Source organism: Myxocyprinus asiaticus, chromosome 7, assembly GCF_019703515.2.
Source record: "Myxocyprinus asiaticus isolate MX2 ecotype Aquarium Trade chromosome 7, UBuf_Myxa_2, whole genome shotgun sequence".
In the NCBI taxonomy this organism is placed as follows: Eukaryota; Metazoa; Chordata; class Actinopteri; order Cypriniformes; family Catostomidae; genus Myxocyprinus; species Myxocyprinus asiaticus.
This window is the reverse complement of record NC_059350.1, coordinates 34,876,440-34,891,162: the sequence shown is the minus strand read 5'-3', so window position 1 is coordinate 34,891,162 and position 14,723 is coordinate 34,876,440. Positions and strand designations below refer to the sequence as shown.

At 41.5% G+C, this 14,723-nt stretch overlaps 1 protein-coding gene across 4 annotated transcripts in view; it reads right to left on the bottom strand.

The window, feature by feature from the left end:
* Window positions 1–14,723, bottom strand: part of klhl2 (kelch-like family member 2) — a 28,197-nt gene that overhangs the window by 1,427 nt on the left and 12,047 nt on the right. For all 4 annotated transcript variants that reach the window (XM_051703622.1, XM_051703624.1, XM_051703623.1 and 1 more), the window contains 8 exons: window positions 13,674–13,790; window positions 13,455–13,604; window positions 12,745–12,862; window positions 7,508–7,705; window positions 6,893–6,994; window positions 6,550–6,678; window positions 3,096–3,236; window positions 2,846–2,989 (listed from right to left, as the gene is read on the bottom strand). In XM_051703622.1, coding sequence (XP_051559582.1) covers window positions 2,846–2,989; window positions 3,096–3,236; window positions 6,550–6,678; window positions 6,893–6,994; window positions 7,508–7,705; window positions 12,745–12,862; window positions 13,455–13,604; window positions 13,674–13,790 — 1,099 coding nt within the window. The remainder of the gene's footprint in view (window positions 1–2,845; window positions 2,990–3,095; window positions 3,237–6,549; window positions 6,679–6,892; window positions 6,995–7,507; window positions 7,706–12,744; window positions 12,863–13,454; window positions 13,605–13,673; window positions 13,791–14,723) is intronic.

Genomic DNA, 14,723 nt, shown 5'->3' with positions numbered 1-14,723 from the left:
GAAAACTAAGGACTCTCCAAAAAAATGCACTTGTGTGTGGAACTACTTTCTTACGCCAAGGATCAGGATCTGCAGTTGCTAGGACACAAGATGCACCCAAGCCTCTGTTACTAATTCAAACACGTCACTTTAAAACTAGTAACGACAGCTTGGGCTGTTTCTAACAAGTTATTTGAGTAACAAGGATGTGTGTTTGTGTGTGTGTGTGTGTGTGTGTGTGAGAGAGAGAGATAGAGCGACTCAGCGTATGTGATTACCTGCGTCTGTCGTGACTCCTAAGCAGTGAAAAAATTGTTTGAGAGAAATCATGAAGGATGCCACTTTCATTCTTGCATACTTTTTGGGGAACTCTTAATTTGACACCAACACAGAAACCAGACTCTCCTCCACCATGTTGAAAGTTTACGTCTCCTCCCACCTTGGAAACTTGGGCATCAGTTAGGCACCTTGAGCACGGGAGATTACTCCGTCTGTGGCGCTCTCTGCTGTGATCTGCGGTATTGCTGAAGCTGTTAGTTTAACTCCATTTCTCTAGCTGTAGTGTAGCAGTAATCCGACCGATCATGGAGTGAGAGACAAGCCAGTGTCCTCAATGGAACTTGCACACTGACTGACAGAGCAGTCTCTTTCGACAACAACTCAACTCTCTCATAACACATAAAATATTGTCTTTTGTTGACACCTGCTGGCTAAAATCTTTAATTTCACAGTGAATCAAAATCCCCACATCAAGCTGCAACACATTTCCACTGCTCTTACACTTTAGTTTGAAACGCCACGAACACAAGCAGAGTGAACAGTGAAACGTCCCAGTGCTGATATGACTCCTTTATAAACACTCCTGGAACACCTCTTGTTTAATCAGATTTGAGGACCAGAACGAACTGTTGTATAATGAGAATAATGATGAACAATTGCTTTATTACAGCAAATACAACTCTCCCCGAAGCAAAGATGACTGCTGCTCCATGACAAAAAGGCAGGCCCTGTCAAGATAATGCGCATTTACAGTTCATGGAAACGCGTGATGTTTCGCATTTTCTTTAGTCAAATTTTCATAAATGCGCATTAAAAATGCGAAACATTTTGATGGATACTCGGCTATTGTCTCTCATGCTGCCTTCACATGCTATTGGAATTATCATACAAGTTTGAATGATACACATAAAAGCCCCCTCAAGTCATAATTACGATTGGGAAACAAATAATTCTGATACCAGAGTTTGCGAGCTGTGAGGAGACATAAACCTTTAACATGGTGGTGGAGAGTACAATGTCTGTGTTGGTGTCAAAATAAGAGTTCCCTAAGTAATATGCAAGAATGAAATCTCCATGTTTTCTCTCTGACATCAAAACACTTAAACGTGACATAATCGTTACTGTGACTTCAGAAGTGGGAAGTAGGGTAATAAAGATGGCAGCATCAGCATTAGTAACAGAGCTTTGGCGCATCTTTCGAACTAGCTATGGCAGATCCTGATCCGTGGCATAATAAAGTAGTTTCACACACAAGAGGGTTTTTGGGATGCTTCTTGGTTTTTCCTTAATTATTCATTCACACTTGTATGTTGAACTATTAAATATAAAAGCAATATCACATTCACAATCCTGCTTTTTTGTCCGTATATCAGCATGGCTGTTATTACCTGCAGCCGTGCTGATATCCGGCCATAACAGCACTCTTGATTGTGTGATATTGCTTTATTATAAAACGGATAGTTCTGGTTCTGGAATGGTCAATACAACATTCCAGTCGTAATAAAATACACAATATAGTAAAAGATATGAAGTGAAACACAAAAAAAATATATCAGGGGTGCTCTTTACGTCGATTGCGATCGACCGGCCGATAGCAAGCCAATCACTGATCGATCTCATTAACAGGTCAAAAGGGAAAGGGAGTAGAAATATAAACGACACAAATAACAATAATGTTTTTTTTTCTCCCAATTTGGAATAGCCAATTCCCAATGTGCTTTTAAGTCCTCGTGGTCACGTAGTGATAAGCCTCAATCTGGGTGGCGGAGGACGAATCTCAGTTGCCTCTGCGTCTGAGACCGTCAACCTGTGCATCTTATCATGTGGCTTGTTGAGTGCACTGCCACGGAGACACAGTGCGTATGGAGGCTTCACGCCATCCAACAGCATCCACGCTCAAATCACCATGCGCCCCACCGAGAACGAACCACATTATAGCGACCACGAGGAGGTTACCCCATGTGACTCTACCCTCCCTAGCAACCGGGCCAATTTGGTTGCTTAGGAGACCTGGCTGGAGTCACTCAGCACGCCCTGGGATTTGAACAAGCGAACTAGTGAACTCCAGGGGTGGTAGCCAGCGTCTTTTGCCACTGAGCTACCCAGGCCCCCAAATAACAATAATCTTAAAGATCACATTTTATTTTCTATTTCGGCTCCCCCACGCATGGATTTCCAAAACGCAGAATGGCAGGGGAAGACTCATTAATATTTATGAGGAAAACAATACCTGAATGGATAGCATTAGGTTTATGGGTCGGATTAGGTTTGGGTTATAGTTTCTTCAACCAATCAGGTATCGCTTTTCTCATGAATATAAAGGACAAATTCCCTTGCCATTCTACATCTGACTGACAGATGCCTTCTTTCTCTGTGCATTCTAATATATGTGTGTGTGTGTGTGTGTGTGTGTGTGCGCGGTAAGAGCGCTCGCGGATATGCACCAGTGTGATGATACACTGCAAAATGCCTGTCTTGGCACGAGGTATTAATTAAAACACAATCAGTTATGTCTGAAGTAAACGTAGAAGCCTGATAGACCAGCCCGTCTATGCCTTTATTAAAAGGTAAAGCTTTTTTTTCTGACCTGCATAGCTGCGTCCTGTGCTCATACAGGTGGGCAGTAGGGTCCATTTATCTGTGTTTGGGTTGTAAAACTCCACTGAAGCCAGGTTACAGGAGCCATCATCACCACCAATCACATAAAGCAGGTTATTCACAGCACACACACCTGAATACACATTCACATGTTACTGCTGGAACATTATACAGTAGCTGGAAACTGTTTTAATAGTAGTTGGTAAAAGGAAGATGTCATGATGGTCTGTCCAACTCACCTGCATTTCTGCGGCACATGTTCATATCAGCCACCTGTTTCCATACGTTAGTGGCTGGGTCATAAACCTCACAGCTCTTTCTAACCAGTGGGCCGTCATGCCCACCCACTGCATACAGCAGACCTTTCAACACACCTACACCTGTGCAGCACACACATATGTGGTTGAGACAAATTAAAACTGATGCCAGACATACTACATAGTAGGGATGGGAATACCATAACATAAAATATTTCATTCATTCATTCGTTTTAGTTTTTTTGTTAATTATATTACAGATTACAGCAAAACTAATGTGTATCTTAAACTTAACGTTGACATATAAACAACCAGTCACTACACTAATTTAAGTTGCACTAGCTTTAAATGCAACATAGTAACAGTTCTTGGTTCATTTTGAATAGGACATGACAAAAGTAATAACTTGTAGCACAGTTGGTCAGATTAATTCAGTAACTGATTCTTAGGTGTATTTGATTAAAAAGATCCAGCTCAAAAGTAGGAGAATTGAACTAATCTGGTTACCCTGTTTTTTTATTTATTCTTTATTATTATTGTTCAGAACTGTCTTATAAGAGTCATTCATTCAGAAATTGGACTACAGTGGTCTCTCTGTACAGTATGTACAGCTGAAGTCACAAGTTTACATATACCTAAGCCAAATACATTTAAACTCAGTTTTTTACAATTCCAGACACTTAACTTTCCCCGTCTTAGGTCAGTTAGGATCACTACTTTAAGAATGTGAAATGTCAGAATAATAGTAGAGAGAATGATTTATTTCAGCTTTTCTTTCTTTCATCACATTCCCAGTGGATCAGAAGTTTACATACACTTTGTTAGTATTTGGTATCATAGCCTTTAAATTTTTTAAGTTGGGTCAAACATTTTGGGTAGCCTTCGACAAGCTTCTCACAATAAGCTGCTGGAATTTTGGCCCATTCCTCCAGACAGAACTGGTGTAACTGAGTCAAGTTTGTAGGCCTCCTTGCTCACACAAGCCTTTTCAGTTCTGCCCACATATTTTCTGTTGGACTGAGGTCAGAGCTTTGTGATGGCTACTCCAATACCTTGACTTTGTGGTCCTTAAGCCATTTTGCCACAACTTTGGAGGTATGCTTGGGGTCATTGTCCAATTGGAAGACCCATTTGCGACCGAGCTTTATCTTCCTGTCTGATGTCTTGAGATGTTGCTTCAATATATCTACATAATTTTCCTTCCTCAAGATGCCATCTATTTTGTGAAGTGCACCAGTCCCTCCTGCAGCAAAACACCCCCACAACATGATGCTGCCAACCCCATGCTTCACGGTTGTGATGGTGTTCTTCGGCTTGCAAGCCTCACCCTTTTTCCTCCAAACATAACGATGGTCATTATGGCCAAACAGTTCAATATTTTTTTCATTAGACCAGAGGACATTTCTCCAAAAAAGACCTTTGTCCCCATGTGCACTTGCAAACTGTAGTCTGGCTTTTTTATGGCGGTTTTGGAGCAGTGGCTTCTTCCTTGCTGAGCAGCCTTTCAGGTTATGTCGATATAGGACTCATTTTACTGTGGACATAGATTCTTGTCTACCTGTTTCCTCCAGCATCTTCACAAGGTCCTTTGCTGTTGTTCTGGGATTGATTTGTACTTTTTGCATCAATCTACACTCATCTCTAGGGAACAGAATGCGTCTCCTTCCTGAGCGGTATGATGGCTGCGTGGTCCCATGGTGTTTATACTTGCGTACTATTGTTTGTACAGACGAACGTGGTACCTTCAGGCATTTGGAAATTGCTCCCAAGGATGAACCAGACTTGTGGAGGTCCACAGTTTTTTTTCTGAGGTCTTGGCAGATTTCTTTTGATTTTCCCATGATGTCAAGCAAAGAGGCACTGAGTCTGAAGGTAGGCCTTAAAATACATCCACAGGTACACCTCCAATTCAGTACACCTCCTATCAGAAGCTAACTGGCTAATTATCTAAAGGCTTGACATCATTTTCTAGGAATTTTCCAAGCTGCTTAAAGGCACAGTTAACTAAGGGTGTATTCACACTTGTAGTTCGGTTCTCTTGGTCCAGACCAAGAAAATAATACATTTAGTCCTGGTTTGCTTAGCGTTCACACTGGCATTTTTAACACCGAACCTAAAGATACAAAAGGCATAAGGATAAGGTTACAACCTGATTGGACAGTTTTTATGACATATATTTTGCGACGGAACTTGCCAAACATCCAAAACAATGCTGGCTGCTGGGCTAAATGTGCTCGTTAGACCCACTTTCCCTTAACGTATCACAGAACATTTTGAACACTTGAGCATTTTTGTGCATTTTTTCCAGTATACTGGAAATATGCTCATTGGACCAAATGTTAATAAGGAACTTTACCTCCTCATTGCTCCATGTTTGCCCTCTGCTCATTTTGTTTTGCGTACACCGCTCTTACCACTCTTTCTACGCTATCAAATCACGTGATTTTTAGGGTCGCATCTTGTGACATCACATCCTGTTATTGGTCCGTTTAGACATCTTTGGTCCATGCTGCGTTCATATATCAGTCAAACCGCACCAGAGTTCATTTGGAAGTGGACCGAGACCCACTATTCAGGGGGTCTCGGTCCGCTTGTTTGGTGCGCACCAAGGTTCGGTTGGCACACTTGTTCAAATGAACCGCACTAACAGAGCAATCGCACCAGAGTTCGTTTTAATCGAACCAAACCTGCCAAGTGTGAACACACCCTTAGTGTATGTACATTTCTGACCCACTGGAATTGTGAAATAGCCAATTAAACGTTAAACAATCTGTCTGTAAACAGTTGTTGGAAAAATTACTCATGCCATGCACTAAGTAGATGTCCTAAATGACTTGCCAAAACTATAGTTTGCTAATATTAAATCTGTGGAGTGGTTAAAAAATTTGTTTTAATGACTTCAACCTAAGTGTATGTAAACTTCTGACTTCAACTGTATATTCAAAATGTTAAAATATACTTTCTGCTCACTTTTCTGCAACAATAAGAACCTGCAGCTTTGAAAATATGTATTCTTTTTATTGAGCCATGAGGTCAGCGTGTTACTTTCGATCTTCTATTGGGCACAAGTATTCTCAATATACAGATTCGCAGGTCTGAGTTCACTAAACTAGGACTTTCATCTGCAGCGAAATGTGATATTTCTTCGCACGAGCTTGCGTTTTCGGGAGTGAATGGAGCGCGGAATGTCGTGTAGCCGGGCCTTAAACCATTCTCCTCGATAGTGCACAGGGGCATTGTCACGCTGGAATAGAAAAGTGGCCTCCCAAAACTGTTGCCACAAAGTTGGAAGCACACAATTCTCTAAAATGTGATTGTATACTGTACCATTAATATATTTTCTCATTGAAATTACTGGAATAGCCAAATCAGTTAATAAGAAGGGGGTGTCCAAATACTTTTGACTATATCGTGTATGTGAAGGTGTGTGTGTTACCTGCACCGCTACGTCGGGTTCCCATCTCTGCTGTGTAAGACCATTCATTAGTGTTGGGGTTATAGGCCTCAACAGTACTCAAACACTGACGTGTTGCTCCATCATAGCCTCCGACTGCATAAAGCAGACCTAAAAAAGTATTAGAAATCATTCTTTATGTATGTTTGTCATTTTTTATCCTCTTTAAATGTTTAAATTTTTAGGCAATTTTTAACAGAGAAAATATTGTATTTGAAATATCAAATGTAATACAACAGCATATTAGCTATGAAAACAGTAAAGGCACCTATTAGCTGTGCCTGTACATAAACCAACTGTGACTGGCTGCCTGGCAGTTACTAACCTCCAACAACGCCAACTCCCACACTGCTACGTCGTGTATTCATGGGATTGACATGGAACCACTCATTGGCCTTAGCGTTATATGCTTCTACAGTAGCTAAACCTGCAAACCAACATCATCATCATTATGTTTACAGATGTAGAATTACATTGTAACAGCCCCACACGGGATTTGGACGCTCAGAACTCCGCAAAAAGCTCAGCAGATTTGCAACCAGTGTCATTCACAACAGTTCTACACATCCTTCACCCCTTACATGTTAATTTATTTAATATTTTGGCTAATTTGGGTATGCTTTCAACTACCAATAAGAGTTTAGTAATCTCAGCTCCATTTAACACTTAGTACAATGTATAAATAGATTTCACCAAAATGTGAAAAAGGTCCGCAGATTCCGTCTGGGCCTGTTCATAACCCACACTTATTTATTATTATCATTTTCATAGTAATATCACTCATAACATCTGAATCAGCATTATTACCATAACAAACATAAGATGATTTCTCTTATTTTGTCTATGGATGTCTCTTATTGTCTTTATCTAAATAACAAACAAATAGTGCTGTGTCATTTCCTCTTTGTGTTACTGTATAAGTACATTGTGCATGTGTTACCCGTGCTGCCATCGAAGCCCCCTACAGCGTACAGCAGTCCATTGAGCACAGCGGCCCCAAGTGTTGATCTCCGGTCTTGCATGCTGCTTACACAGCACCACTCATCTTTCACTGGGTCATACGCATCCACCGTCCGCACACGCAATGAGCCGTTAAAACCCCCCACAGCATAAACAACACCGGCCATGTACACGACACCTACACACACACGCAAATGACACAGAGCACAAATGTGTGAAGTCATCCAATCATGAAGTTAACTTTCAGAAAACTATACAAACTCATAATGCCATGGAAATGCAGATACACACACTCAGAGGTCTTATACACACAGGTAAGGACGATTCTAAGAGCCCTGGACAGCCAGGGGGCCCAGCAGAACCCCAGAGTCTTTTCCTGCATGATTTTGTAAAATGGCCACTTCACACTGGTAAGCTAGACTGCTCTTACTTGTTAATAAAAGATGATCTAGTGTGTGGGATCCCCCTTAAGAAGTTCAGTGGTTTATCCAAAGCGATAAATGCGCTTCCCATTTGTACAGCGTAGTGCAACTCGCACGCATCCTCACGTTGGACGCAACATAAACCAGGCTGGATCGAGCGGAGCGCTAAACAGCACGGCGCAGACCACAAAACCTAAATGAAACCGAGATTTGTCTACTTTGAAGCACTATGTAGAGTGTCAAACACCTCGTAAGGCCAGACAGACATGACATTCTAAACAGCACTAACAAGGAAAAGAAGAATTACTGTAGTAACACCAGCTGTAGTAACTGGTATGATTTGACAGAAATGTTATAGATTCATACTAAAACTATAAAAGGGGAAGAAGTCTACTTGGCTTTATAGTAATAAAGGCAGTTTTCATTATAGATTTTAAATGTTTAGGAAACTGTTTTTTCCATAACAATGCTATGTTGTTTGATAGAAACCATAGTTACATGGACAAACTCAATGATTAGCCATCCATGGTCAAATCTGTGGTAATTCTTATGAATGAAAAATAAAATTCAAGGGCTTTAAAGCGTGGACCTCCCTGAATTATGGGCTAAGCTATCAGTTTTTCACCTCTATAAAATATGTTCTTTTATAATGGTCTTGTAAGGGAAAAAATATTTCTTTTAGAAACACAGTCCAAACTCACTAAAATGACATGATCAAACTTTCTAATATACAGTTGAAGTCAGAAGTTTACATACACTTAGGTTGAAGTCATTAAAACTAATTTTTTTTAACCATTCCATAGATTTCATATTAGCAAACTATAGTTTTGGCATGTTGTTTAGGACATCTACTTTGTGCATGACACAAATAACTTTTTCCAACAATTGTTTACAGACAGATTGCTTCACTTTTAATGGAATATATCACAATTCCAGTGGGTCAGAAGTTTACATATACTACGATAACTGTGCCTTTAAGCAGCTTGGAAAATTTCAGAAAATGATGTCAAGCTTTTAGGCAATTAGCCAATTAGCTTCTGATTGGCTAACTGGAGTCAATTGGAGGTGTACCTGTGGATGTATTTTAAGGCCTTCCTTCAAACTCAATGCCTCTTTGCTTGACATCATGGGAAAATCGAAAGAAATCAGCCAAGACCTCAGAAAAAAAATTGTGGACCTCTATAAGTCTGGTTCATCCTTGGGAAATGCCTGAAGGTACCACGTTCACATGTCCAAACAATAGTACGCAAGTACAAACACCATGGGACCACTCAGCCATCATACCGCTCAGGAAGGAGATGCATTCTGTCTCCTAGAGATGAACATAGATTGATGCGAAAAGTGCAAATCAATCCCAGAACCACAGCAAAGGACCCTATGAAAATGCTGGAGGAAACAGGTAGACAAGTATCTATATCCAGAGTAAAACGAATCCTACATATAACGACATAACCTGAAAGGCTGCTCAGCAAGGAAGAAGCCACTGCTCCAAAACCGCCATAAAAAGCCAGACTACAGTTTGCAAGTGCACATGAGGACAAAGATCTTACTTTTTGGAGAAATGTCCTCTGGTCTGATGAAACAAAAATTTTACTGTTTGGCCATAATGACCATCGTTATGTTTGGAGGAAAAAGGGCGAGGCTTGCAAGCTGAAGAACACCATCCCAACCGTGAAGCATGGGGGTGGCAGCATCATGTTGTGGGGGTGCTTTGCTGCAGGGACTGGTGCATTTCACAAAATAGATGGCATCATGAGGAAGAAAAATTATGTGGATATATTGAAGCAACATCTCAAGGCATCAGCCAGGAAGTTAAATCTCGGTTGCAAATGGGTCTTCCGAATGGACAATGACCCCAAGCAATACTCCAAAGTTGTGGCAAAATGGCTTAAGGACAACAAAGTCAAGGTATTGGAGTGGCCATCACAAAGCCCTGACTTCAATCAGATAGAAAATTTGTGGGCAAAACTGAAAAAGCATGTGCAAGCAAGGAGGCCTCCAAACCTGGCTCAGTTACACCAGTTCTGTCTGGAGGAATGGGCCAAAAATTCCAGCAACTTATTGTGAGAAGCTTGTGGAAGGCTAGCCAAAACTTTTGACCCAAGTTAAACAATTTAAGGCAATGCTACCAAATACTAACAAAGTGTATGTAAACTTCTGACCCACTGGGAATGTGATGAAAGAAATAAAAGCTGAAATAAATCAATTCTCTTTACTATTATTCTGACATTTAAAATGTTTTATTTTATTTTCTCTCCTTTTTCTCCCCAATTTGGAACGCCCAAATCCCAATGCACTGTAAGCCCTCGTGCTGGCGTAGTGACTTGCCTCAATCCGGGTGGCGGAGGACAAATCTCAGTTGCCTCTGCGTCTGAGACCATCAACCCGTGCATCCAATCGCGTGGCTTGTTGAGTGCATTACCGTGGAGACAAAGCACGTATGGAGGCTTCACGCCATCCACCGCGGCATCCATGCACAACTCACCACGTGCCCCACCGAGAGCAAACCCCGAGGAGGTTACCCCATGTGACTTTACCCTCCCTAGCAACCGGGCCAATATGGTTGCTTAGGAGACCTGGCTGGCGTCACTCAGCACACCCTGGGATTCGAACAAGCAAACTCCAGGGGTGGCAGTCAGCATCTTTACTTGCTGAGCTACCCAGGCCCCCAACATTTAACATTCTTAAAATAAAGTGATCCTAGCTGACCTAAGACAGGGAAAGTTTTCTATGATTAAATGTCAGGAATTGTGAAAAACTGAGTTTAAATGTATTTGACTAAGGTGTACGTAAAATTCTGACTTCAACTGTATATATATATATAGTCCTCCACGTGCCGCCAAAACAGCACCGATCCACCGAGGCATGGACTCTACAATATCTCTGAAGGTGTCCTGTGGTTTCTGGCACCAAGACATTAGCAGCAGATCCTTCAAGTCCTGTAAGTTGTGAGGTGGAGCTGCCGTGGATCGGACTTGTTGGTCCAGCACATCCCACAGATGCTCATTCGGATTAAGATCTGGTGAATTTGGAGGCCAAGGCAACACATTGAACTCTTCATCATGTTCCTCAAACCATTCCCTAACAATTTGCAGTGTGGCATGGCGCATTATCCTGCTGTAAGAGGCCACTGCCATCAGGGAATACCACTGCCGTGAAGGGGTGTACCTGGTGTGCAATGATGTTTAGGCAGGTGGCACGTCCGGCAATTGACATCCACATGAATGGCCAGACCCAGGATTTCCCAGCAGAACATTGCCCAGAGCATCATCATGGGCACTCTGACCGGTCTTCGGCTACGCAGCCCCATACACAGCAGGGTGCAATGCACTGTGTGTTGACACATTCCTCCCGTAACCATCATTAAAATTTTCTGTGACTTGTTACACAGTAGACCTTCTGTTGCTTCAGACCAGAAGGGACAGGCTTTGTTGCCCATGAGCATTGATGGGGCACCCAACACCCTGTCGCCTGTTTGTGGTTTGTCCCTCCTTGGACCACTGTTGGTAGGTACTCACCACTGCTGACTGGGAGCACCCCACAAGCCTTGCAGTTTCAGAGATGCTCTGACCCAGTCGTCTGGCTATAACAATTTGGCCCCTGTCAAAGTCACTCAGGTCTTTACTCCTGCCCATTTCTCCTGCATTCAACACGTTGACTACGAGAACTGATTGTTTGCTTACCATCTAATCTACCCAGACCTTGACATGTGGCTTTGTTAGGAGATGATCAGCGTTATTCGTTTCACCTGTGAGTGGTCAAAATGTTTTGGCTCATTGGTGTATATTAATTTTTCTCCCAATTTGGAATGCCCAATTCCCACTACTTAGTAGGTCCTCATGGTGGCGCGGTTACTCACCTCAATCCAGGTGGTGGAGGACAAGTCTCAGTTGCCTCCGCTTCTGAGACCGTCAATCCGTGCATTTTATCACGTGGCTCGTCGTGCATGACACCGCGGAGACTCCGCATGTGGAGGCTCATGCTACTCTCCACGATTAACTTACAACTTACTACGCGCCCCATTGAGAGTGAGAACCACTAATTGCAACCACGAGGAGGTTACCCCACGTGACTCTACCCTCCCTAGCAACCGGACCAAATTGGCTGCTTAGGAGACCTGGCTGGAGTCACTCAGCACACCCTGGATTCGAACTTGTGACTCCAGGGGTGGCAGTCAGCGTGAAATACTCACTGAGCTACCCAGGCCCCCTGTATAGTTATTTCTAATAGATGCCTTAAGTTATTTGAAAGAACTTTTCAAACTCAAATTAGCTTTAAGTGTCACTTTTTGAATGTGCAACCATGCTTATGTTCACGTTTATTAATAATGATAACTTATAATGAAAAATAAAATGTTGTACGGGTTGCAATAAGATAGGGGTCCCAGAGTGCAAAGTTGTCAGGGGGCCCAAAAATCCTTACGGCACCCCTGAACACTCATGTAGTATTAATATAATATTAAAAAATATAATACTGTAGCTAAGCAAGCAAATCATCATGTTATTTACCACCACCACAGATTTAATTACTGGATAAGGTAAAATAATTTTAACCTAAAACAATTTCTAGCCAATTAAATATTTTATAGCATAAATACAAAAATGTACAGTTACTTTAAAAATTTCCATGACTTTCCAAGGCCTGGAAATCTTAAAATTCCCTGGTATTTCCAGGTTTTCTGTGACAGTGGAAACCCTGTAAATGTTAAAGCTCTGGATTGTGACCAAGCTCTTTTTAGTGTCTGCAAAGAATGCCAGTTATTCACATCTTCAGTGATATGCATCTGTCTGCTCACCTGCTCGACATCGTCTGGAGGGTAATTCTGCCACTTGGAACCATCTCTCCTTCTCAAAATCAAAGCACTCCACACTGCGGATGGCTTTAGGGGCCTGCCCTCCCACCACCACAATCACCTTTAACACACATGTGAGAAAAAGAGTCAGAATCACTATCCTTTAGAGCCATTTTTTTCAGCATGGTCAACGATAATTATTCATTAATACATCATGAAAGCATTTCTACAGGCAGATTTCTTTAATAACCAACTGATTTCATAAGGAATCAAAGTTAAATTTGCAGTTAATCTCTGCCATAAGGCCATAAAATCTGATTTCCTTTTTGTATAGGTATAAGCTCATGTTTTATCACTTTGAATATTATTTAGCTATATTTAAAAAAAAACAAAAAAAAACATTTAAACTTGATAAAAAATGTATTGTTTCAATAATATATCTTGTATTTCTTTCTTGTTTTCTTGTCAAAGACTAAATGTTTGCATTTCAAAAATTACCATAAACAAATCAGAGACATGGCCTAGCAGTTGGCATACATGCACCATTATGTTAAGTCATGGTGCTTATAAAGGTGACACCAGATCGAATTGGGCTTGTGTCATTTGCAGATCATGTTCCCCCCTCTTCTTCCAATCCTCACTATACTGCTTGTATCAAAACAGCAAATAAATAAATAAATAAATAAATAAAATTCAAGACTGTCCACACAAACCTTTGGGTAACTGATGGGTGTTCTCACTCTGGTGCGAATGGTCTTCATCATGGTGCGTTGTTCGGCAGGCAGCAGGTGGTACTTCATGGCTTCAATCAAGTAGTCTTTACAGGCACTGCTGTTCTTCACCAGAGTTTCCTCCTCCACCCTCTACATACATTCATGGTTAGAGAACATCAAAGCACACATGCTCTAAACCTCATGCATATGTACACACACCTGTACGAGGTACTCTCTGGAAAGAAGGGGCAAGCGAACGTGTTCCATCAGATGAGCCATGTGTTCCTGACGTACGTCTTTATCATGTGTGACCCAAGCAATGACTGCCTCAAACACCTATGAACACATGCATAGGTCCCATTTACACTTAGTATTAACATCCATTTTGAGTGATGTGATCACAAGTGGTCTGACCTAAATACAGGTGTTAATGTGGGAAAACAATTTTGTGATTCGATCACTGAAGACACATTCCGAGATGCATGTGACCACATCGCATTTGTAGTTTAATTACTAATCCATCCTGATGTGTTCTGAAATACAACAAAGGACAGCCCAGCCATCTATGAATCAGCCATTGCTAGTTTAAAACTTTTTTTATGTGCAGCCTTATATGAAAATATACTATAGTTAGTCCTCGAATCTGATTGACGAGAGACATTCCATGAACACTGATGGTCTCACACCATCAGCACTCTGACGCTTCACTGTGTGTATCACTCTGCTTGTGTTCGTGCTGTTCTAAACTAAAGTGTAAGAGCAGTGCAGATGTGTTAAGAGCTACGGTTTGTCTTCTTTTTTTTTTTTTTGACATTACATATGTTAGCCAGCAGGTGGTGGCAAAAGATCATTTTTATGTGTAATATGAGCCAGTCAGGTGAGGTGAAGTGAATCCGCTTCAGCCAGAGTTTACATACAGCACTATATGATCGCTTGTATTACTACTACTAAAGCTAGGAAATAGCTTTAAACGAACAACTTCAGCATTACGGCTCATCACAGCTGAGAGACACAACAGACTGATTAATTACACAAACTGAAGGCGCTTCCCTCTTATCGTACTTTCCACATTGGAGTGGACACACTGTTTAAAATGGAGGACATTGCGGTTTCTATAGTGAAAGACTCTTGCGCACTGGCTACTGCGAAATAGGTAGAATTACCCCCACTTGGACCGCTAATTTTCCACTGAGAAAGCTGATCTTCAGAAAGCTGACAGCATCTCTGCTTGGGCGTGGCAACAGGTGATCGCACATACTCCGTCTCTGT